Raw genomic sequence first — 22,872 nt, 5'->3', positions numbered from 1 at the left:
GGCCAAATCCATGTGCTGACTAGAAACAGAAAGGTAATATTAGATCTACTATTCATGTAGGATATGTTACTTTTGGGAAGTAGTGTTATATATTTTACATCGATTATTTATACTCATTTCACTGTAAAATGGAATTTCTTATTATGTAACCAACACCTATCCAGTTAGCAGTAACATCAATTATTCCGGGAAAGGTTATTCCTATCCATAGTCTTCTTTTACTGTAACCGGAAATTATAAAAAGAAAAGGTGAAGGTCAAGTCGTCTGCCAATTTTGAAGGTGATCGACAGTGATTGGATTTATTATTCTCTCGTGTTTTGACGAGTATTGCAAACTTGTCAAGGTATAGTACATTAACAACACAATTGAAAAATATCCGATAGAATCCGGCATTAGGCGTTTATCTCGAAATCTTGTACAGAAAACGTATTTGTCACTGTGAATTAGTGATCACAGGATGGATGCATGGTTTCGCATATTAATTCATTGTTTCATTTTGGAAATCTTTTTGGCTCCATATCATCAGCAGATCAATAAATTTGTAAACATGAAAGTATATTTTTATTAGACATGGAAGTTTAGCTCGTGAAAAAGTCTAGATAAATTTTATTTAAAGAAGGAAATGCAGTTGAAATGGGGTTGCAGTGGGGTTTTCTTCTTGAAGTTCTTCAATACATTAGGACTGGGTTCGGAGCCCTCAGGGTTGGGCATTTCAGTTTAAATTTAATCATGCTAAATTGGGACTTTTTAAGAAAACCCGGTATTCGAAGGAATCTCCAATCTGTTATTTGTGTCTACAAACATGACAAACAGCATTGATAGTAACAGTATGTGGTGATGTTAGGTTAGACATGTATGGCCTCTCTATTAGCTCTGGCTGGTAGGCTAACCCTTTAGCTCGGTTGGTAGAGCACTGCCAAAGGTCCTGTGTTCAATCCCTAGCAGAGGCTGGACTCTTGTTACATTTGGTACCCATGTGGGGACTATCGGTTTGTAAAAGTAATTGCCCCCTGAACTTTGCACCTCAAGTGTTGGCACTCTGGGAGAGTTGGAACATCTTTCTCTTACGATGATAATGTTGTGGTCTGTAGTTTAAGATGCACAGGTTTTCTACCAACTCTGGCTAGTGGGTGAACTGTAGGGCACTGGATTGTGGTGCCAGAGGTCCCAAGTTTTATCTCAATAGAGACATAATACTTTTCTCAGTTAAAGGACAGAGTTGGTAAGGAGGTTGTGTATCCAACACTACCACTAATGCAGGAGAATTTTAAGAAAAGAAAACTATCAAGCTAGGGCATAGATACTTGACAGGAAGTTAACATGGCCAAAACATGAGAAAATTGTGTCTCTACAAGCAGGTGTCCCAATTAGCGAAGGAAATACCTTGTTCACTGTTGATACAATGGGTGTCTTTTTATTTCTTTCATGATTTAAAACATTTCTATTTAAAGTATTCAGAAATAAAATTCCAATACATGGTGCAAGATTGAAGAAAAAGGATATATGAAAAAGGAAATAAAAATTTGAAAATATACTCAATCCTGTATCATATTATATATGAAAATGTTTTCATATCATTATCAATTACTTTCTCTCGATCACTCTCCAGGATGTTTAGGTAGATTTAAATGATTCTTTCATGATGGAAATTTTAATGATTTTTGAACAATGAAATGTACCATCTGACACTTTCTGCGTTTGCAGAGGAATTTGTTCTGTCCCCTGCCTTTCCCCCACTTAGCAGGGTATGTAGAACTACAGATCCTTTATCCTCCTAACTTAGGCCTATACATTGTCAGTGATTTTTTAAAACCCATTTTAGGTCTGAATATCGACCCTTTCCCCTCCCAAAAATTACATTTTCCCCCCATTTTAACTTGCACTTTTCCCAATAATGAAAACTGGCAAAAAACATATTTTTATAGTTTACTTAAGTTCAATATGAATAGTTTATGTATGTAATGACAACAACGCATCAATTCTAGATGATTTAGTAAGAATAGTCGAAAATTTTAAGAGCTTAAAGAAAAGAAAGTTAAATATTTAAAATAAAAGAAGAATGACATCAATTTGTGTGTGATTTCTTGTTCAATATGATATATTTAGCATAAAATTTACCATATTGACTAGGTTTTCCCAATTTGATCAAAATTTTCACATTTTTTCCTCAATTCGAAAGCCACAGGACCCTTTTGAAAAATGCTGAAAAATCACTGAATTTGTAGTGATTTCAAATAGGATAGTTCTCCCATTTCCATCTATTATAGTTAATCTGAGAAAATATTTCAACTGTCAGAGTGTCTTTACTATCTTCCATGCTTTGTTCTTCTTTCTCTGCTTGGGACTTGTGGCTTCTTATGTACAGTTAGGATAAAGACTTTATCATAGAGGTATAAATCTACACTTGTAATCTAAAAATCCTGGGGTCACTGGAACAAAACTGATATACAAGTTATTGAGCTACATAAATGAATCACAAACACACGTTTTTTGTAGTTATTGTATTTATTTTAGCATATTTTTTTTTAAAAAGTCTTAACACAATTGGAGCTTGTGCACCAGTTGGCATTATCTTAAATTATGTAAATTTCCTCCAAAGACTTTATAGGGATTATCTGAACCATAAAAGCTGGCACTGTAAACATCTGGGGACCATTATTAGTCAATTGTAGCATCACATCTGCTTAATGCTTATAAATGTAAAATTCTTATATTATTTCTTTGAGGTGTTGACTGAAAATGAGAGAGGGCTCTTGGATGTTGAAATTTCACTTGCCCACATGGCAACTGAAGTTATTTAGCTTGTTTGCAAGTTAACCTACTGTGTGTTGTGAAACACTGTCATATCATGAATACATTATAAATTTTATTTATATATCTTTTGATGCCCCCATAATCATAGATATTCTTAAACATAGTTTTTGGTCTGTGCAAAGACTTTAAGTTTGGCCATAACTTTTGAATGGATGGTGATAAAGCTTATATATTTCACATCTTTTGGTACCAAAATATTTGACCTTGTGACATTAATACCAGGATTTGACCTACTTTTTAAAAACTGTAACCTTAAGGCTTTCATATTTCATATGTATATTGACAAAATCTTTGTTTAGCTAGGTGGCAAATTTTTTTGACCACATGACCTTGACCTTTGTGATTGACCTAGTTTTTAAAAAAAACCTTAACCTTGGCCGTAACTTTTGAATAGTTAGTTCTAGGACTTCATATTTCATATACATTATATTCGGAGCCTTGTGACAAGACCTCTTTGGGTTCCAGAATTTCTTCGCCATGAATAGCCACTGTAATGTATACATGTAATCTCTCCAATCTAATTAAAATTAGATGTTAGATCCGCTTGCATACTCGCTACACAAACATCTAACAACATCCCGTAGAGGGTCACGTCAGAGGTCAAATTCGATTGACCAATGAAATCACCGCTGGCAAAATCATTGACTGTTTGTTGAATCCGATAAGTCTAGAGTGATACCGAATTTGACCTCTGATGTGACCCTCTATGGGATGTTTTTAGATGTTTGTGTAGCGAGTATGCGAGCGGATCCAACATCTAATTTTAATTAGATTGGTAATCTCTCATGACCTGGTGCTGGTATGATCAGCATTATTTCTTCATCACTTTCATAAGTGTAAAAAAATGTTTTTCATTCAATTTCATAGATGGCGCAGCATCTCGCAAAGACATCTGGCAGTGGGGTGAGTGTTTAATCATGATAATGCATTAAAAAATTCCCATAAGTTTGGGAAATGTTACAATTATATACATCAATGTACATAATGTTATGACTTTAAATTCTCAGGAAATTGATATTTAATTACAAAATTGTAATACAAAGGCTTGTTATTACAAGCTGCTGCTTTGTCTACCTGATTTGTTTTAATTTTTTTTTTGACTTAGCTACTTAAGATTACAGTAAAAATGCACAAGAATTTAAAGTCTTTTAGATTAAAGTTCAACACACATAAAACTGTACTACATACATTTCAGGACATCCCAGTTATTGTAGAGCCAGAGGTTTGAAGCCCCTTATAACTCATAGAATCAAAACAAAGGGAGACAATTTAAAACATATTGCACACCTAGTTTACCAGATTAAATCTTTAAAAAAAAATTAAACCCCAGAGATTTTAAATCTAAATGGAATTTATTCAAGCTTACTTAATTTCTAGAGTGCTCTTGTCCTTAAGTAAATGGAGTCAGTGTTTATAATTTCAAGCTTAAGTTCTTCCCTTTCTCTACTGCTATGAATACGAAGGGGGGATGCTCATTGAATCTTTATCTACATGTATATGTCAAAATGGAAAATAAATAAGCATTGTCAAAGAATGGGGAGAAGGGTATGGGGTGGGGTAAAAATTTAGATTGACAAAAACTCATAGTGCACTGATAGGTTACTGTTAAGCTATCTACAGATAGAATAAAGACAGGACTCATCATGAAATACTAGTAGCTATACGGTTACTGTGTGATTAAGGAATGTAGATCAGGGGGAAGTCTTAGTAACTATACATAAGTCAGTAGCAATTATTAAGGTGATGCAGTATACATTGTAGATTGTCTCTCAAGTGGTTCATTAAATGTTTACTATGTACCAGCATTACATGGCTTGATTCATATTGTATGTCTCATGCTCTGACAATATCAACTCTTCCTGTTTATGCAAACAGCTATTAACTGTGTACTGAGAGAGAGACAGAGAGAGAGAGAGAGAGAGAGAGAGAGAGAGAGAGAGAGAGAGAGAGAGAGAGAGAGAGAGAGACTGTGCATGCCCATCAATTCAAAAACAGGCTTCTTTGGAAAGTGTACATTTCGTTATAGGCATTCTATCATTCATATTGCTGTCAAATCATTCTCAAACTATATACAGCATATTTTACTCTAATCTCGTGCTGGGAAAACCAAGACACACAGTTGTTTCTTTTTTATTTTATCATTTATTTTAAGTAATACTAATTAAAGGCCTTTTGTTACAGTATTTTTGTGATTATGAATGAAGTCCATAGACCTCTCAGTTATGTATGATGTTGAATTCCATAAATTTGAAATTATACCTGAGTGTATAAATAGTGTGTTATCATTATTGTAGTCTGGAGTTCTGTAATTCTTGAAATTTACAAAACTGTTGCAGAAAGTTTTTATAAGTCACAATTAACTAATGATAACTGTCAAGTTATAACATCAAATCATATGCCAGATTATGTCAGACTGGTAGTTACAACTAACTCAACAATAATACATTATTTCACTTTTAAAACCAAAAAATTTTATATTGATTTTTTTCAACAGTTTTGTAAAAATAAAGAATTAGAATAATTCCAGAAAGCAATAATGCGCTGTTCTGTATACTCTGAATTTGATACTGGTACTTTGATCAGATTTATACATAAAGATCACAGTGTTGTTTGGTGAGAGTTGTTAAAGTACATTTAGGATTATAGAGATTGTGTAGGTGTATAGGGATGTAAGGTCAGCTTGGATACTAATACTAATGATGTAACTTGTTAAACATCCTAAATCTTGTGTTTATTAATTACATCAAGTGATACACACAATTGATGTCAGAAGGTCCTTAAATTATCTTCACCTTCCACTGGTTATTTATAATATTTACATTATCATTAAGTTGCAGTGGGAATACTATATTGGTTCATTATGCATCTAACTCGTGACTCTTTTCAGAACCTAGCCCCTACAGTGGTGGCCCCTGAGCCCCAGGTTTGTTGCACTGCCCTATCAACTTTTACTTCCATATTTATACGCACATAGCAACAGGTTGCACATTCATTTAGATCAAACATGCATTTCATTTATTTTTTTTTAATAATTTAATGGTAACCATGGTAGCAGGGCTTTTCAGTGGTGGATCCAGTTTTACAAATGTAACATTTGTAACCAACAAAATATATCTTCATACAATGTCAGTCTACAAAACATGGATCCACTCCTGAGTTTCGCTTTGATTGTGTTTTAAAAACCTGGTGGATGGCATTAATTTAATTTGCATTAATTCTCTTCTAAGAAATTTGTTTAACAAGAAACGTAATACTGTATATACATGATATATGCTTGTACTCATTCAGTTAGGTGTCTGATCCGACATCTCCGATGTTGACATTTATTGTGTTCCATGTAAAGATGGGTCAGAGTTTCTAACAAGTTGGCTAAATTTCTAATTATACAAGTCATAGCGAGTGTTGATATTTCATTCTTCTGTACATGCTGTAAGAAGGATAAAAATTTCAATAGCCATTAATATGTTAATCCCAATTCAATTGACTATATCCTTATAAATTAAAATACAAAAACAAAACAAACAACAAACTCAATAGTACAGTGTATGTACATGTATCACTCCCATTTATAAGAAAATTGATTATATATTTGTTGGAAATGGAAATTTAAAGAATTCATATAATTGTATATATATCTATATATATGCATTTATTATATGCGCAAAAATATTATACATTTATATTATAATACATGTACATGATAGTGATGATGGCTCTAGAAGTTCATTGAAATATTATTTTGTAAATTCAAAAAAATGTTGTCCAGTTATATAGTGTAAAAGAAAAAATCAATGCATAGAATTTACCCATACTTACTTGAAAAAATAGAAAATCCAACTCAAGTTCTGTATTTTTGTGAAAAAATATCCATGATATTAATTGAAAATTTTGAGGCAAATATGTCAAAATCTGCCATCAGCAGGGATATAGGCAGAGGGGTCCATGCATATCTGAGGAATCAGCTGTGCAGTATAGTGATTAATCTCTGTGCTGTGTGCAGTATTCTGAGAGTTTATGTAGGGTTCAGAATAATGTCCAGCAACAAATCGCCTGTTTACAATTAATCCCTGTAACATCGCCACAGAGAATGTGTTATATTAATACACAGGCTGTCGGTACCACAGGGTCACTGGTGCTATCTGATACATCAGTGTATGAATACAGTGTGTTATATATACACCTACACTATAGGCAGTGGTTTAACCTCTAGCTGTTCACCAGATTGAAGGTAAGTCTCCCAGCATGGCAGCATGTCAGGTGATCTTCTGTGGAGGGCAGGGGTAGGGGAGGGGGTGTACTGATATTGTCTAAGGAAGCATTTTTCTCATTAGATCCTCTCTCTCTTCTGTTAGGTAAATATAAGCACTACCTACTACATTTAGACATGTATAGATCACCAGTCTGAAGTCTTTGCTTTGATTCTACACTTTTATATTACCTATATAGACATGTTTTCATGATTGCCCAGTACCTGAAGCATAAATTATAAGATTATTTTGAAATTTACAGTAAATTTTATGAATAGTTGATGAGGGTCTATAGTTGGTTTAATCCTGTGAATCATGATCATTTATCTTTGATGTTTACTTGATTGTTAGGGGGGCCCAGAGCTTGTCGCTTTATTGTGTCCATGTACACCTGTTTGTCTTCTGTGAGGGTATTTTTGTTAAGGTAAATTTCTCTTGTGGTATATGTACTCTAAACCACAGTGACACTTTACACAGACAGTAGAAGCTGTATGGTTTAACTTTTATTGTAAAAGTACGCGTGTATCCCTTATTACACAATATGTCAATACAAAGTTATATATAGAAATTGTTTGTCTAAAATAGTGGCAATTTCTAATGTGATATTGCCAGATTTATCCCATATGTCCATTGATTTTTTTCTACCCAAGTCTGGTACTGGTACCGGTATATAAATTCAATTGGGAAAAATAGCGTCAAAATCGAACATATTGGGAATTTTCTGCCAATGTAACAGCAAATGGTTTTAACTAAAAGTAAAGAAAAAAGAGAACAAAACAAGAAGTAGTGAATTGGGAATTTTTAGTCTCAAAATTGGGAAAAATCAATGGTTTTTGGCATTGGGAATGGTACCGTTTATCGGTACCAAATATATATATATATGGTTGATGTCCTTGTACATCCCCAAATATATTGTATAACAAATTGAAAGGGGAAAGTTCCCAATCAGTATGGATGTTGAAGAAAAAATTGCTCAATCAATAAGAGATTAATCTAAATATTTCTAGCACTGTGTGACCCCCCCCCCCCCCCCCACACACACACACACACCCACCAAAATAGATAAGTGTTAGAGTGTTTATCAACAGAAATTGATAGTGATCAGGATATTTATAAACTGTCCATCAACATTTTACAGTCTCATCTTATTGACCTAGAACTGCAGTGATTGTCCGTTTTCCAGGGCAGTTTTAACGACTATATATTACCATTTCAAACTGACCCACAGCAGATTTTTTTTCTCCATGTAAAAATTTGAAATCCATACAATGGTCACCTTGAACTGATATGAACTCAACATGTTTGAAATCAAGGTACATAGTTTAGATAACCGAGATTTTAAATTGCTGGTCTCTCGTCCACTGCCAATCATTGTACAGGCCATTAAGTGTGTAGTGAGCTGACCTAGCTATGATATTGTGACTCAATATGAAATATTTGCATTTGGTCACGTTTGTAGTCACACTTATCAAACATAGAGTAAACTAATTTACCTCTGATGTCAGAGTCAAAGTGAAAGTGGCCAGAATCAAAAAGCAGTTTCTTTCCCCCTCATCCGACAGTCTGATATATATCACCATGCAAGGCTCAATTATTGGTTTGTTTCATATGCCTTTTTGTCTCAAAGTATTTTTCGCAAACAGTATCAATTGGAAACTAAGTCCTTCAAATAAAAAAAAAAATACCTTCCTATAATAACCAAAGTTTTGATATGGTTATACTTTATTATAGTGCAAACAAAACTGCTTTAATGTGACCTGTGTCTAATTGCTGCAGGTTTACAGTTCTACCTTCATAGGGGTTACCTTACAGGTTCTGAACACCTTCATAGAGGTTCCCTTACAGGTTCTGAACATCTTAACATTGACATTGAACTCTCTGCTACATAGCTCTATAGATAGGTTCTGAACATGGTTGCTTGGCTCTAGAGGTTATTCAATGACATATTTCTATCCTGGGCTCAGTGAACTGTATTTGTGAAGGTAAATTTCAATCAGCTTTCTCAACAAGTCTTGCATTAAAATCAGTAAAATTCAACTTAGCTAAACACCATTTGTTCAAAATCCATTTGGTCCAATATGTGAAGTTTAGGCGATGTTGATCTAATATCAGATATTCAAAGTTTCCTGATGCTTTGTTTTGAACATTGTGTTTGTCAGGTGATCTTGGAGTTGGTGTCCGTGATCTCACTAGTTTATAGCCGTTTTCAGACTCGGTGTGTAAATTCCCTCTCAAGTACGCAGGATTGGGAAGTCATCGATCACGTTGATAGAGAGCCTCTTAACAGGTTAACAGCATTAGACGAGACAGTCAAACAAAAATTGAAAGGTTCATTAGTGAATAAAAAAATGGCTTTTATTTAAACCCCTTGATAAGTGTTTTAACATTAGGCAGTCTGAAACCAGTCTGTATCTGACAATGGACTGTCCTAGGGTACTGGTGGTTGACTGTGATAAGTGTGGTGAGTTTTACGTGAGTATTATACACACTCGCTACAGTTGCATACGATGGCCCGGTACTTGTGGTGATTTAATATGGAATTATACTAAATTCTGTTTATCAGGTTTATGTAATATATAACATGATGATTATGCTTGCTGGAAAAACTTTGATTTTTTTATGCATTCATCATTCTGTGACAGTCATTCTTCATCACTGTTTTTACTTTCATCATGTATAATGATATTTTATTTCCATCATGATAATAATGCTCTTTCTGCTTTTATTCATGCTTCATTAATTTGAGACCTAGATTTTCATTAATGATCTAAATTTTAGCAACACATTCTCAGCTCATGTAATGTTTTATGGTTTAGCTATATATGGTAAAAGTGTAAATTTATCGACTGTGCTATTTTCTTCAGTAACTTCAATACTCTTGTCATATAGTCAAAACAATTAAATCACATTCACATGACATGGGATTTATTTAGCTTAAGTAACTGAATGTGTTCAGTTCAGAGTTCATCTGTGCAGCTGTTGAAATCATTTTAAGTTTTATTGAATCAATATGTAGCATTAAAAACTGTACTAACTGAAAACTCCACTGTCCTCCAGTGCGATGTGCAAGTACTTATTCCAAATTTCCTCTGTTGTAGTTTAACATCAGGGAGATGGAGCTTGAGGGAGGATACTATCGCCAGTGTCAACAGCTCGAGGCTGCAGATGCCATGTCACATCTCGAACACATGTGCAAGCTGAACATTGACTCGGAGCCTCACGAAGTGCGAATGACTGGCATTATCTGTACCATCGGTGAGAAGCTTAACCTCCATTATTGAATTGTTTAGCATGTATATGCATACTTATGTGTCCTTTGATAGAGAATTTTATTGATTATTCTCACCAAAACCTTCCCACTATGTGACCTGTTACCCCTTGCGTAGCAGAGTAACTGGCATGCTTCTTGTAAATATTGCATTTTCTGTGTATAGTTCTAGTTTTATTTACCCATGATAAAGTAAATATTTTCTCAATCTTAAAAATCATGAAAATATGAGATTGTGAACTTTCTGAAAAGGACATTCAAAAGTTATTTCTGTTGCCATATGGCAACCAAAATTGAGTAACACTATGGGCATTGATCTTGAAAGCTATATTTTGAACTTCTTGTAGTATAGATGAAATAAATGGTGATAATAAAATCAGAACAATGTTATCAAATCTGGAAAATGTTTTGGGGACACTTGTTTTGCAATAGTACAATGTATTCCAGAGTTGATCAGAGTTCCCGAAACTAGTAAAAAATCTGTAGGACAATTGTCCGGTAAATATTCAAAATTTACCGGACAATTGTGAAATTTACCGGACATTGTTGTTTTAAATAAAAAGAGATAAAATTAACATAGATCGGACTAATAATTTATTTCTATTTCCATTTCATGCACAGTTTGTTCAATTGCTCTGTCATTACTTCCTTTATCCCCATCATTGTCTTTCTGACCGTCTTTTTCTTTTCTTTTAGTACCTGTGGCACCCGAATTCCACTTTATCGGCCACATGCCCAATGTTGGTCAACTCCAATAGGAAATTGTCGTACGTGTGTAAAAAAAGAACCCGCGAATTTATCCGGATTAAAAAAATAAAACTACGCGTTTGTTTGGCTTTTCCCTCCACTTTTAATTAATAGTTATTTTTTGTAACTAATAAAATGACTATTACATTTAGTTATATTTGTTCAGATGTTTTTAAATTTCAAAATAGTCCATAAAATCTGCCGGACATTTTGACCGATAAAATTTGGATTTTGCCGGCCCCATTCAAAATTTATCGGGGATGCCCGATGGACCGGCGCGTTTCGGGAACTCTGGTTGATACAGTTGCCATGGGTATAGTGGCCAGTTTGTATAATGTTTGTGTTCTCCTACTTTTGTTTGCATTCTGTAAAATGTAATTAAGCCAATAGACCCTAATCTCTATGTCATCAGATATCGGATCAGTCTGAATGATTGAAACTTCAGTTTGATGACTTTGGAAAATTCTCTAAGTCTTGATATTTCCTAACAGGTCAGTAGACCTCTATCTGAATAATTGAAACTTCGGTTTGATGACTTCATATTGATATTTTGTAACAGGTCCCGCTTGCCGAGAAGTCAGTATGTTACAGAAGATGATTATTGAAGGAATGAACATTGCTCGTCTCAACTTCTCACATGGAACTCATGAGGTATGTATCGTATTTCGAATTCTTGAATTAACTATAAGGTCAAAGATAGGGGAGAGAGGGGGGAGAGGGGTAACAAAAGTCAGGATGACCACAGTTTATGTTTTGTCTGATATTGGATATAATGAAATATGATGAAAGGTCAAGCTATTATTGACCTGTAACCAGGAAATGATGAAGAATTTTTGGACAGTCTGGGCTTTTGAAACCCTACAGCAGAAGTGATTCGAATGGACTGAATCCGTCCAATGCAGTCTCTGTGTAGGCAAAGCTTGTCTGTGACATTCTATTGAGATTATCATGCTACGTGAAGATGAAATTTTACAAGTGTAAGATTTTGTTAAGATTGTTGAGGATTTTTGTTTCCCCATGAACTAGTTAATGTAAAGCATGTAGTTATAAACCGACTTTTATATTTGTGTGCATGAAATTTTTGCAAGGTTCGCCTGAACCTCACCATCGCAAATATTTCTCACCGCAAACTAGTGCTTTGATGTCTCTGGTAATTATAGTCGCTGTGAACCAGTTCATTACTATTAAATCTTCAAAAGAAAGTCAGCACTAATACAGACTAAGTCGGTTTACAAGATATTGCTAACTGTTGTATAATGTTATCATTTGTTCTCATAGTACCACGCGGGCACGATAGTGAACATCAGGGAGGCAGTCAAAGGATTCAGCTCTCCGCGACCGGTAGCCATCGCCCTGGATACCAAGGGGCCCGAGATAAGAACCGGTCTACTGGAAGGGGTGTGTATGATTCAAATTTTCTGACAGGCGAATTGAATTCATTTGTTCCTTTCAATGAAAAATGATGCCCGATTTATGTTGGATTTTTTTATTCTCAATTTAAACGGTGTCTGCTTTTTGTTCGATTTCCAGGGAGCTTCCGCGGAGTTGTCGCTTGTGGCTGGTGACATGATAAAGATCACCACAGACGACAAGTACAAAGAAAAATGCACTAAACAGGTGTTATGGGTGGACTACAAAAACATCACAAAGGTCATGTCAGTGGGAGCCAGGATGTTTATAGACGACGGACTGATATCTGTCATAGTCAAAGAAATGGGTGAGTGGTGTAAACACAACGTGGTCACTCTGTACCAGTGTCTTGTCATAGGAAACCATGTTTATTCACGACAGACTGATGTCTGTTAATCGTAAAAGGAATGGGTGAGTGATGCTGGAAACAATGACGTGTCCATGTGTTGTCAATATTATGTCCTGTAATGTCATTTTAGATTGGTCGGATTGAGAAGTGTGATCTTGCTTGGAGGTTACAAAAGTTTTACCATACTGGTGCTCAAACTCAATCATGTTTGATTTGAGTACAACTCTGTTGAGCAAGCTCTAAGCATGCTTGAAAAATCTTGAGCATGTACTCCATTTGAGTATGAGAATAATTTTATAAAATCTATAATTTATAAAATTTTATATTACATTCACTTTTGACTTGAGTACAATTTAGAGCACGGAGTATGAAAACGTGCTCAAAAAAGTTTTACAACCTCCAGGCCAGTTCATAGGAATTGTTTTGTGTGATGCAGGTAAAGATTACCTGAACTGTCTCATTGAGAATGGAGGGGATCTCGGTAGCAAGAAGGGCTGTAATCTCCCGGGAATAGCTGTGGACCTCCCAGCTGTGTCCGATAAAGATAAAGAGGACCTGCTGTTTGGAGTTCAGAATGAGGTAATGAAACTACCAGTGTAAGTAACAGAAGGCATGTAGTCTTTTTCAGACATAGAATTGTGTTCAGAATGAGGTAATGAAACTACCAGTGTAAGTAACAGAAGGCATGTAGTCTTTTTCAGACATAGAATTGTGTTATTTTCAAAATAAAAACAAATCTGTTTTGATAACTACTTTGTTTTCATCATCTCTCATGTTTAGTGTTTTGATAAGGCAAGTCTGAAAATCACCGTCATGTGCAGTAGTTTGAAAATCACCGTCATGTTCAGTAGTCTGAAGATCAATCAATTTGTCACATAGTAAGAAATCGTGTCTGGTATTTCAGTTCCAGAATGTAAATACAATACGTGTAATAGATTTGGATTGTTATATCGCTATATCATTGAACAAATCATCTTCTAACATTTGTGTTATAGGTCAATATGGTGTTTGCTTAATGGTCAATACGTCTATTGATATATCACTGCATTGTTTCATCTTAACATTTATGTTATACATGTAGGTCGATATGGTGTTTGCTTAATGGTTAATATGTCTATTGATATATCACTGCATTGTTTCATCTTAACATATATGTTATACATGTAGGTTGATATGGTGTTTACTTAATGGTCAATACGTCTATTGATACATGTATATCACTGCATTGTTTCATCTTTAACATATATGTTATAGGTCGATATGGTGTTTACTTAATGGTCAATACGTCTATTGATATATCACTGCATTGTTTCATCTTAACATATATGTTATAGGTCGATATGGTGTTTGATAATGGTCAATACATCTTTTGATATATCACTGTATTGTTACATCCTAACATTTATGTTATAGGTCGATATGGTGTTTGCGTCTTTTATCAGAAGTGGAGACCACATCAAGGAAATCAGAAAGATCTTGGGAGAGAAAGGAAAGAACATCAGGATCATTGCCAAAATAGAGAACCATGAGGGGGTCAAAAGGTGAGTCAAAATCCACACAACAGCAGAATTAACTTCTAAATTTCTGAGAAAGATTTCACCAGAGTTAAGGGTGTAATTTGGATATAATAAATGTGAAAGGGAAGAAATGTGTTGTGAGATATTAATACTTGATGGCATGAAGTGAAAACAGAAAAAATAAGAACCAGCAGTAGACTTCCACTGACTGAGTAACTATAGGGGAATCAATCAGTTTGGATGGAAAACTTTTTCATCAATGCGCTAGTGTTAAATCTAAAGCAAACTAGCATGGCGCCACACTATGCCCTTTTTGGCTGGCGCCATGCTCTTTTTAATTGCACCATGCTCTTTTTTCTCTATAATTTTTTTTAAAGATATTTGTTAATATAAACAATTGTTCTTTATTTCACAAGGTTGATTGTAAAATTTAAAATCAAGGCAGCAGGTATTAACTTTAAAAGAGGCTAAATGATTATTCTATTACTATCATAACATGATACACTGAAAGTGCCCTGAAATTGTCTTGCCGCGATGAAAAGTGCCCTATTGAACATATGATATGTGTGCCCTCTCTAGATCCTAGATTTAACACTGATGAACTTTTTGTCCAGTTTTTCATATGATACTGCCATAAAGAAAAGAATTATAAGATTCATTTCTTAAATGCAGTAATTAATCATTTTCTAGATTTGATGAAATCCTCAAGGAGTCTGATGGTGTGATGGTAGCCAGGGGTGACCTGGGTATAGAAATTCCCCCAGAAAAAGTTTTCTTAGCACAGAAGATGATGATTGGTCGCTGTAACAGGGCTGGCAAACCTGTTATCTGTGCCACACAGGTCTGTACAATAAAACAGAGAAATGTACACATGGGAATGGTTTAAATACCTTTAACAGTGCGTCCCACTAGATCCATACGTAAGGTTTTTTTTAAGATATGAACCTTGCTGTAGATTTTGTTTTAAGCTAACCTGGATGAATCAGGCCTGGATTTTTCGAAAGAAACTTCGGTCAAAACTTGGACCTAAATCTTAGATTTTGCTCAAATTTTGACTGCGCAAATAAAAGAATCAAAACTTAAAACTAAAGTTTGAGATTTTTTTTGGAGAAATCCAGGCCTGGAAGACCTACTGTACTGCTATCATTGGTTTCAAGTTCAAGTTTTTAGACTTTCTCCAATTTCTCAAGCTGTTATAGATCTTACCTAGAACCAAACTTGATTGGAGTAAATTTAAAAAACTTTTGACGTGGTCACATTTCCTTGTAACTCCAAGTCCAGCCTGGAAGTTACTATAAGAAATGGATTTCATTTTTGAAAATACGCGAGGGTATGAATTGTGACATTTCTCGGCAGCATGCTTCATCATGAAGTGTGCTGGTGTGAAACATCACTTTTTTATATCTTGTCAACTATTTTCAAAATTTTAATTTAATTTATATATTTACATTCTACTTTCATTTCTGTCGGATTTCCCAGCTGTTGTTAAATATTTTTCTGGTGAGTTACCGTATATCCTTGCCTAGAAGGCTGTTCGCCTATAAGTCAGTTGTATAGTTTTTAGGTTATTTTGGAGGGAATTGCCATTGACCCATTTACAAGTTGGTCTAACTTTTTTCAAGAATTGGTTGACAGTTTCAAATCAATGCTTGAATGTTTTTACCTGTGTTTCAAATAATATTTTGAGAAATGTGTCGATATTTGATATTTTTTCCCAACAAATTAATTTCATATCAACACTCTTTCATATTTATCCGTGTTTCAATAATGTTTTGGGATATGGCATCGATATTTCACTTTTTATTCTCAGCAAATTAAACAGTTACTACTTTGTTTATTTTCGTAGATGATTTTGTTGTTTAAAAAATACTAGGCAATACATTACGCCATCCAGAAAAATACTAATCTTCTTAGGACACTCCTATAAGTTGAACATAGAGTTTTGGACCAAAATTTAACTTCCAAAAATCCGACTTATAGGCGAGTATATACGGTAAAGTCCAGTTCATCACTATCCTCCCCAAGGTGAGCTTTGTGGGCTCTGTCACCCTGTGTTTATATGATTGCTTAGGTTAACTCCAATTAGTATGTAGTCGCATATGAAGATTAGAAGGTCATTCATTTAGTTTTGTGAAATTTGTTCAAGAATAGTTGAAAGATTACTAAAATTTAAAAAAAAAAAACAACGCCAAATCATTGGTTTGGAATTTTACAGTTGAGTTACTGAAGGAAATCTATGTTCTTGATTCCTATTTTTGTTGTGGGGGTTAAATATGTACACAATTGTCTCCTGTAATCCAAAATAAATGTAATTGTAGATTAGATTATGCAGGCAGTTTTGTAAATGAATTGACTATGATTTGATGTATTGTTTTTCTACAGATGTTGGAGTCCATGGTGAAGAAGCCCCGCCCAACGCGGGCGGAGTCTAGTGATGTAGCCAATGCTGTATTAGACGGAGCTGATTGTGTCATGTTGTCCGGGGAGACCGCCAAGGGAGACTACCCATTGGAGGCTGTGAAAATGATGCAGAAGGTCAGCTTTACTGATATAATGTACCAGTATTAATTTGTAGTCTAAAAATCTGATGTTTCATGGAAAATAATTACATTCAAATTTATTCATGCATAGATGACAAGTAATATTTATTTTTCCCAGTAAACCATCTGTAAATGAAAGCATTGTGTGATAGGTGTGTGAATGACTATCTAAACAGGAATGATATTACATGGTACAGCAAATAATGGTAAACCTAATGTACCTATCAAAGTAAATTTGTAGAAAATATACTTAAGAAACCTTTTACATTGTAGATTTGTAGAGAATATACTTAATATTGGCTTAAGAAACCCTTGACACTCGAGATTTGTAGAGAATATACTGAGTCTCAATATTAACTTTAAAACCCTTGGCATTGTAGATTTGTAGAGAATATACTTTATATTAACTTAAGAAACCCTTGAAATGTTAGATTTTAGAGAATATACTTAATATTAACTTAAAGGGAACGTAGGGTATAAAAAAATATTTTCACATTTCAAATACTAAATAATTAGTAATTAAGTCCACTGGTTATTTCCATTTGATTGTAATCTGTTGTGTAGAAATCGGCTATTAAATATAGCTACAAATCATCTGCTGGAGGCTGCCATTTTGCAAGATAAAGTTATCGCTCTTTAAGATATTTCCCACAATCCCATCTGTTTATGACGTATACCGGGCAATTGCCTCTCAGTGAAAGCATCTGATCATGTCTGACTGCAAAGGATATCAATATGAGCCTGATTATAATGAAGAGGAATTATTAGCAGCTTCAAATGAAAACACTAGTGCATTGGGATAAATTGATGAAAACGACTCTCTTAATTCTTAAACTTTTAATTTTGTATTCTTTATACAAGATTGTTCATTATCTTCACTTCTTCATTCTTCACTTGAACATTCCTTAGCACATATGATGGACAATGACTGGGCAATTATATCTGTATATGTTGCACAAAGTTGATTTATTCTTCAATATGGATTGAGAGTGGGATATTTTTGTCACTATTCATGTCTTCATTAAGCTGAAAATATAAAAATGAAATCAAACCATTACTTTATAACTTTAGTAATGAATTTTCATGAAAGTGCATGTACATGTACATGTATTTCACACAACAAAGAGTTTATTTTTCATAGTAGTTTTCTCTCTTTCTGATTTATTAGTACATCTGTTTACAAGAGAATCTTACAATGTGAACCTGTATACAGCACAAATCAGTTGATTATCACTACACCCCTGCTGTAATTGCCACGTAAATGTCAAGACTTGAAAGATTAACTGCACAGGGGGAATTAAAATGACCTTGGTTGTAAAACTTTGTTAATCATTTAATAGAGAAGTGCATCAAATTACCTGTTTCCTTAGATGCTGATAGTCCAGGTTGGTCAATAGGTTCTGCATATGAGTTTTCATTGGTTTCCAAAAGAAAATGGATTAGCTGAAAAATAATGACTAATTAATTATATATACTTACTTCATATATACTATACTTCATATATACTATACTTCATTTGTTTACTTGTACATTTTCAATTTCTTTAAAAACAATAGTATAATACAAAATGTGCTAGTGCTGTGATGATTTTTGAAAGTATTACATGTATCCTGCTTTTCCTCATCTTTTTGAGCTATTTTCTCTTATTTCTTAGGCTTGCTGCCATCAAATATTTTAGTTACTGCATCTTCTTTTTAATAGGTTTTGGTGTGTATCCCAATATCTTAACTTAAATAGATATTAATTTAACTTTGAATATTTAAAAAGCAGTGTTTACCCATCCCTTCATATTTAGGCTGTACAAAATGTTCACTGGATAAGGATAGATTAAATTAGAAAATTATTATATAAGTAAAAGTTTGTTGTAAATAAACTCTGGTTATACACATTAAGAATTATTAGTATTTACTGAGTAAAAAGCAAATATAACTGGTACTTACCCTGATATCCTCTTCAAAAGACTCTTTCTCAAAATGCCGTTCAAAAACAAAAGATTCATTTCCAAGGTTATGTATCCAATTATTGCACAATGTTCATAGTTTTGGGGGGAGATCAGGGATGCTAAAAGGTAGATACATGTATTCCTTTTCCTTTGACCACAGTGCAAAATTTCGCTTGAACTCCCGACATTTAGATTATAGATACTCTGTAACCCATTTAGTGCTATAGGCACAGCAGTTGTAATGAATTGCCGCATACACGTCATCAGCCGCCATGATAAGATATTCTCCCATTCAGCTCAGTTTTCAGTGTAAATGACAGATTAAATCTTGTTATCAGCAGCAATTATTTTTTCTATGCTAGATTTTGTTGTCTGCATGGTACCAGTTTTCACATATCAAAATTTGATTTTTGACCATACGTTCCCTTTAAGAAACCCTTGAAATGTTAGATTTGTAGAGAATATGCTTAATATTAACTTAAGAAACCCTTGAAATGTTAGATTTGTGGAAAATATACTTAATATTAACTTAAGAAACCCTTATTGTAGATTTGTAGAGAAGCAGAGTCAGCAGTCTTCCACCATCAGCTGTTTGAGGAGTTACGTAAGGAGACGCCCACTCCCACTGACGCCACCCACACCGTTGCCATCGCAGCCGTGGAGGCCTCATTCAAGTGTATGGCAGCCGCTATCATTGTCATCACAACGTCAGGAAGGTAACAGTACTGCCATCATTCTATTCAGAATTAGTACATTTGGGACTAGACGAGTTTGCTTAGTACTGGAAATGAATACATCAGAGACTTGAAGAGTCTAGTTTGCTTAGTAGCGAGATGAGTACACTAAGGACTTGAAGAGTCTATTGCTTAGTACTGGGATAATTACAGCGGAGACTTGAAGAATCTTTTTTGCTTGAATAGATCACAGTGGAAGTGTGATCAAAGCTCCTTGCCAAAAACACTAGCTTGAAGCCTACACATGCACTCATAAAACTGGAACTGAATGATGTCAAAATGCTAGAAGAGTTCTTGGTGCAGGGGTGTGATTTTTCCTCTTTTCAGAGGAAATCCTCAGATTTGTTCAATTTTCGAAAAAATGAAACACTCTGGATTTGATCTAAAGTGGCAGAAAATTATATTTTTCCAGGTAGGGTTAGGTGTTTTCCTCCCTTATTGACCAATTTTCCTCCGATTTCTGAGGAATTCAGTCACATCTCTGTTGGTGTGACTGTGTTTCACATTCATTTTACATATAGATCTGAATAAAGACAGATAGGGAGTTTGGGCTGACAATGTATATCACTAATCATTCAGTCTTCACGAAAACTCAGTGGTTCGAAGACCGAGGCCAGTGAATTTTACGGTCGGGTCAGTGAAAATAAAAAATCTGGAAATCCGATGGGCTTGTAGACTTTTTTAAAGTCACATTAAATACATGTATAATGTTGGATTTAGATATTCTAAACGTCTTTTTTGCTTAAATTTACCATCGAAATAAAAATAAATCACATACCACATAAAGTAAGTGTTTGGACATCGTGGTTTGTTTATTTCTTTAAAGTAAACAATGATAACTATACTTGTAATTGTCAAGATAACTTGTACGTTGATCACTTGAATATTCAATGAAAAACTTGTTGCAACAACAAAAATAGCTGCGTTCTGTATCCCACAGCACACCTGTAATTGCTGCTTTATTGCATTGTCCAATTAAAATGAACTTCATCAATTGCAGTTATCTCTGATTTTATGCAATTTCTATAGTTTATAGAATTAATCAATGGTTTACATTTGATGTTGGTAGAGAAGGCTACTTCCTAAAGTGCACTCGGGCTGTTTTCATGTTTGTGAAAAATACATGGATTTGTAGTCTTGTTGTTTGCGGGCGAAGAAAGAGAGATGGAGAGAGTACCGTGTACGGTTTTGTTTTTCTAGTATCAATGGAAAGGATGTCTTAGGGTGGATATTAATACAAGTAATAACCATAGTTTCATTAAATTAATTGTACAATTTTACAATGCATTCCATAATGTATGTGATAAACATGTACTATGAAAATTTTGGGGGGGTCAGTAAATTTCACTGTGGGCCAGTAAATTAAGACAGTTAACTGGTCCGACTGGCCAGCAAGTTTTAAATGTTTTCGTGAAGACTGCTAATCCACTGATGTAGCTCATTGGTACAGTGTTTCTATTGGTACAGTGTTTCTATTGATACAGTGTTTTTATTAGTACAGTGTTTCTATTGATACAGTGTTTCTATTGGTACAGTGTTTCTCATTGGAAGTTTCTTATTGATACAGTGTTTCTATTGATACAGTGTTTCTATTGGTACAGTGTTTTTATTGGTACAGTGTTTCTATTGATACAGTGTTTCTATTGGTACAGTGTTTTTATTGGTACAGTGTTTCTATTGATACAGTGTTTCTCATTGGAAGTTTCTTATTGATACAGTGTTTCTATTGATACAGTGTTTCTATTGGTACAGTGTTTTTATTGGTACAGTATTTCTAATGGTACAGTGTTTCTATTGATACAGTGTTTCTATTGGTACAGTGTTTCTCATTGATACAGTGTTTCTCATTGATACAGTGTTTTTATTGATACAGTGTTTCTCATTGATACAGTGTTTCTCATTGATACAGTGTTTCTCATTGATACAGTGTTTTTATTGATACAGTGTTTCTCATTGATACAGTGTTTCTATTGGTACAGTGTTTCTCATTGATACAGTGTTTCTCATTGATACAGTGTTTCTATTGGTACAGTGTTTCTATTGATACAGTGTTTTTATTGGTACAGTGTTTCTCATTGGTAGTTTCTCATTGATACAGTGTTTCTCATTGGTAGTTTCTCATTGATACAGTGTTTCTCATTGGTAGTTTCTCATTCTCAATAGGATTTGTGCTGAAAATCACTTGTGACTTGTTGATTGTGTTCACATTCACAGTTTGTTTCTTCTGTATCTTCTCTAGAAGTATTAAAACAAACTCAGCAAATACATCAAAAGAGATCAAAGTATTTCAAACAAAAGCACAGCTATTCATGCAGGCTCCTCTGGAAATCAACTCTTAAACTTAATGATTCTCTACTCTTACATTAAGAAATTCTAATTGTTTGATTTGATATGTAATTTTACTCAGTTTGAAGATTAGAATTTGTGTTTACCGACATTTTTTCAAATTAGCTGGCAAGGCATTGTGTTATATACATGACGTCAGTAATCACTTCTTTGTGTTTTACTCATGGTCAGATCAGCCCACCTGATCTCAGCTTATCGTCCCCACTGTTATATACATGACATCAGTAATCACTTCTTTGTGTTTTACCCCCGGACAGATCAGCCCACATGATCTCAGGTTATCGTCCCCGCTGTGTTAAATACATGACGTCAGTAATCAGTTCTCTGTGTTTTACCCTTGGGTAAGTCAGCCCACCTGATCTCAGCTTATTGTCCCCGCTGTTATATACATGACATCAGTAATCATTTCTCTGTGTTTTACCCACGGACAGGTCAGCCCACCTGATCTCAGCTTATCGTCCCCGCTGCCCAATCTTGGCCATCACTAGGATAGATCAGACTGCCCGGCAGTGCCATCTTTTCAGGGGGATCTTCCCTATCCATTATGTAGGTAAGTACTGGTGTCTAGAAGTGGGCCATTCAGTGTTATAGACTGTAGAGGAACTGGTGTTGTCCAGTAGAAAACTATACCCTAAAAGTGTTGTATCGTGTCGTGTTGTGTGTGCATGCAGTAATAGCATTATAATTTCCACAACATAGTATGAGGTGGGGATATATAATAATCACCATGTGTCTGTTTGTGGTACTCAAGAATCAGTGTTAATATGTCTGTTTGTGGTGGGGGTATATAAGAATGGCTGTATCTGTCTGTGGTGGGGGTATATAAGAAACGCTGTATCTGTTTGTGGTGGGGGTATATAAGAATGACTGTGCTTATCTGTCTGTGGTGGGGGTATATAAGAATGACTACATTTATCTGTCTGTGGTGGGGGTATAAAGGAATGACTACAATTATCT

General features: G+C 34.6%; 1 protein-coding gene across 8 annotated transcripts in view; it reads left to right on the top strand.

Moving 5' to 3' along the window:
* The first annotated feature begins 216 nt into the window (after positions 1-216).
* Positions 217-22,872, top strand: part of LOC125661222 (pyruvate kinase PKM-like) — a 28,719-nt gene continuing 6,063 nt past the window's right edge. For 2 of the 8 annotated variants that reach the window (XM_048893150.2, XM_048893155.2), the window contains exons 1-14: positions 217-344; positions 3,683-3,718; positions 4,011-4,037; positions 5,703-5,738; positions 10,161-10,317; positions 11,637-11,728; positions 12,356-12,475; positions 12,608-12,794; positions 13,273-13,415; positions 14,250-14,377; positions 15,044-15,194; positions 16,736-16,888; positions 19,385-19,551; positions 22,347-22,465. In XM_048893150.2, coding sequence (XP_048749107.2) covers positions 3,683-3,718; positions 4,011-4,037; positions 5,703-5,738; positions 10,161-10,317; positions 11,637-11,728; positions 12,356-12,475; positions 12,608-12,794; positions 13,273-13,415; positions 14,250-14,377; positions 15,044-15,194; positions 16,736-16,888; positions 19,385-19,551; positions 22,347-22,465 — 1,516 coding nt within the window. In that variant the 5' untranslated portion in view covers positions 217-344. Of the gene's footprint in view, positions 345-3,682; positions 3,719-4,010; positions 4,038-5,702; positions 5,739-7,024; positions 7,044-10,160; positions 10,318-11,636; positions 11,729-12,355; positions 12,476-12,607; positions 12,795-13,272; positions 13,416-14,249; positions 14,378-15,043; positions 15,195-16,735; positions 16,889-19,384; positions 19,552-22,346; positions 22,466-22,872 lie in introns of those variants that run through there. The other 6 variants (XM_048893154.2, XM_056146098.1, XM_048893151.2 and 3 more) reach the window with 5 other exon arrangements.

Source organism: Ostrea edulis, chromosome 8, assembly GCF_947568905.1.
Source record: "Ostrea edulis chromosome 8, xbOstEdul1.1, whole genome shotgun sequence".
NCBI classification, from domain to species: domain Eukaryota; kingdom Metazoa; phylum Mollusca; class Bivalvia; order Ostreida; family Ostreidae; genus Ostrea; species Ostrea edulis.
The sequence above is the reverse complement of the archived record's forward strand: the minus strand, read 5'-3'. Positions and strand labels throughout refer to the sequence as shown.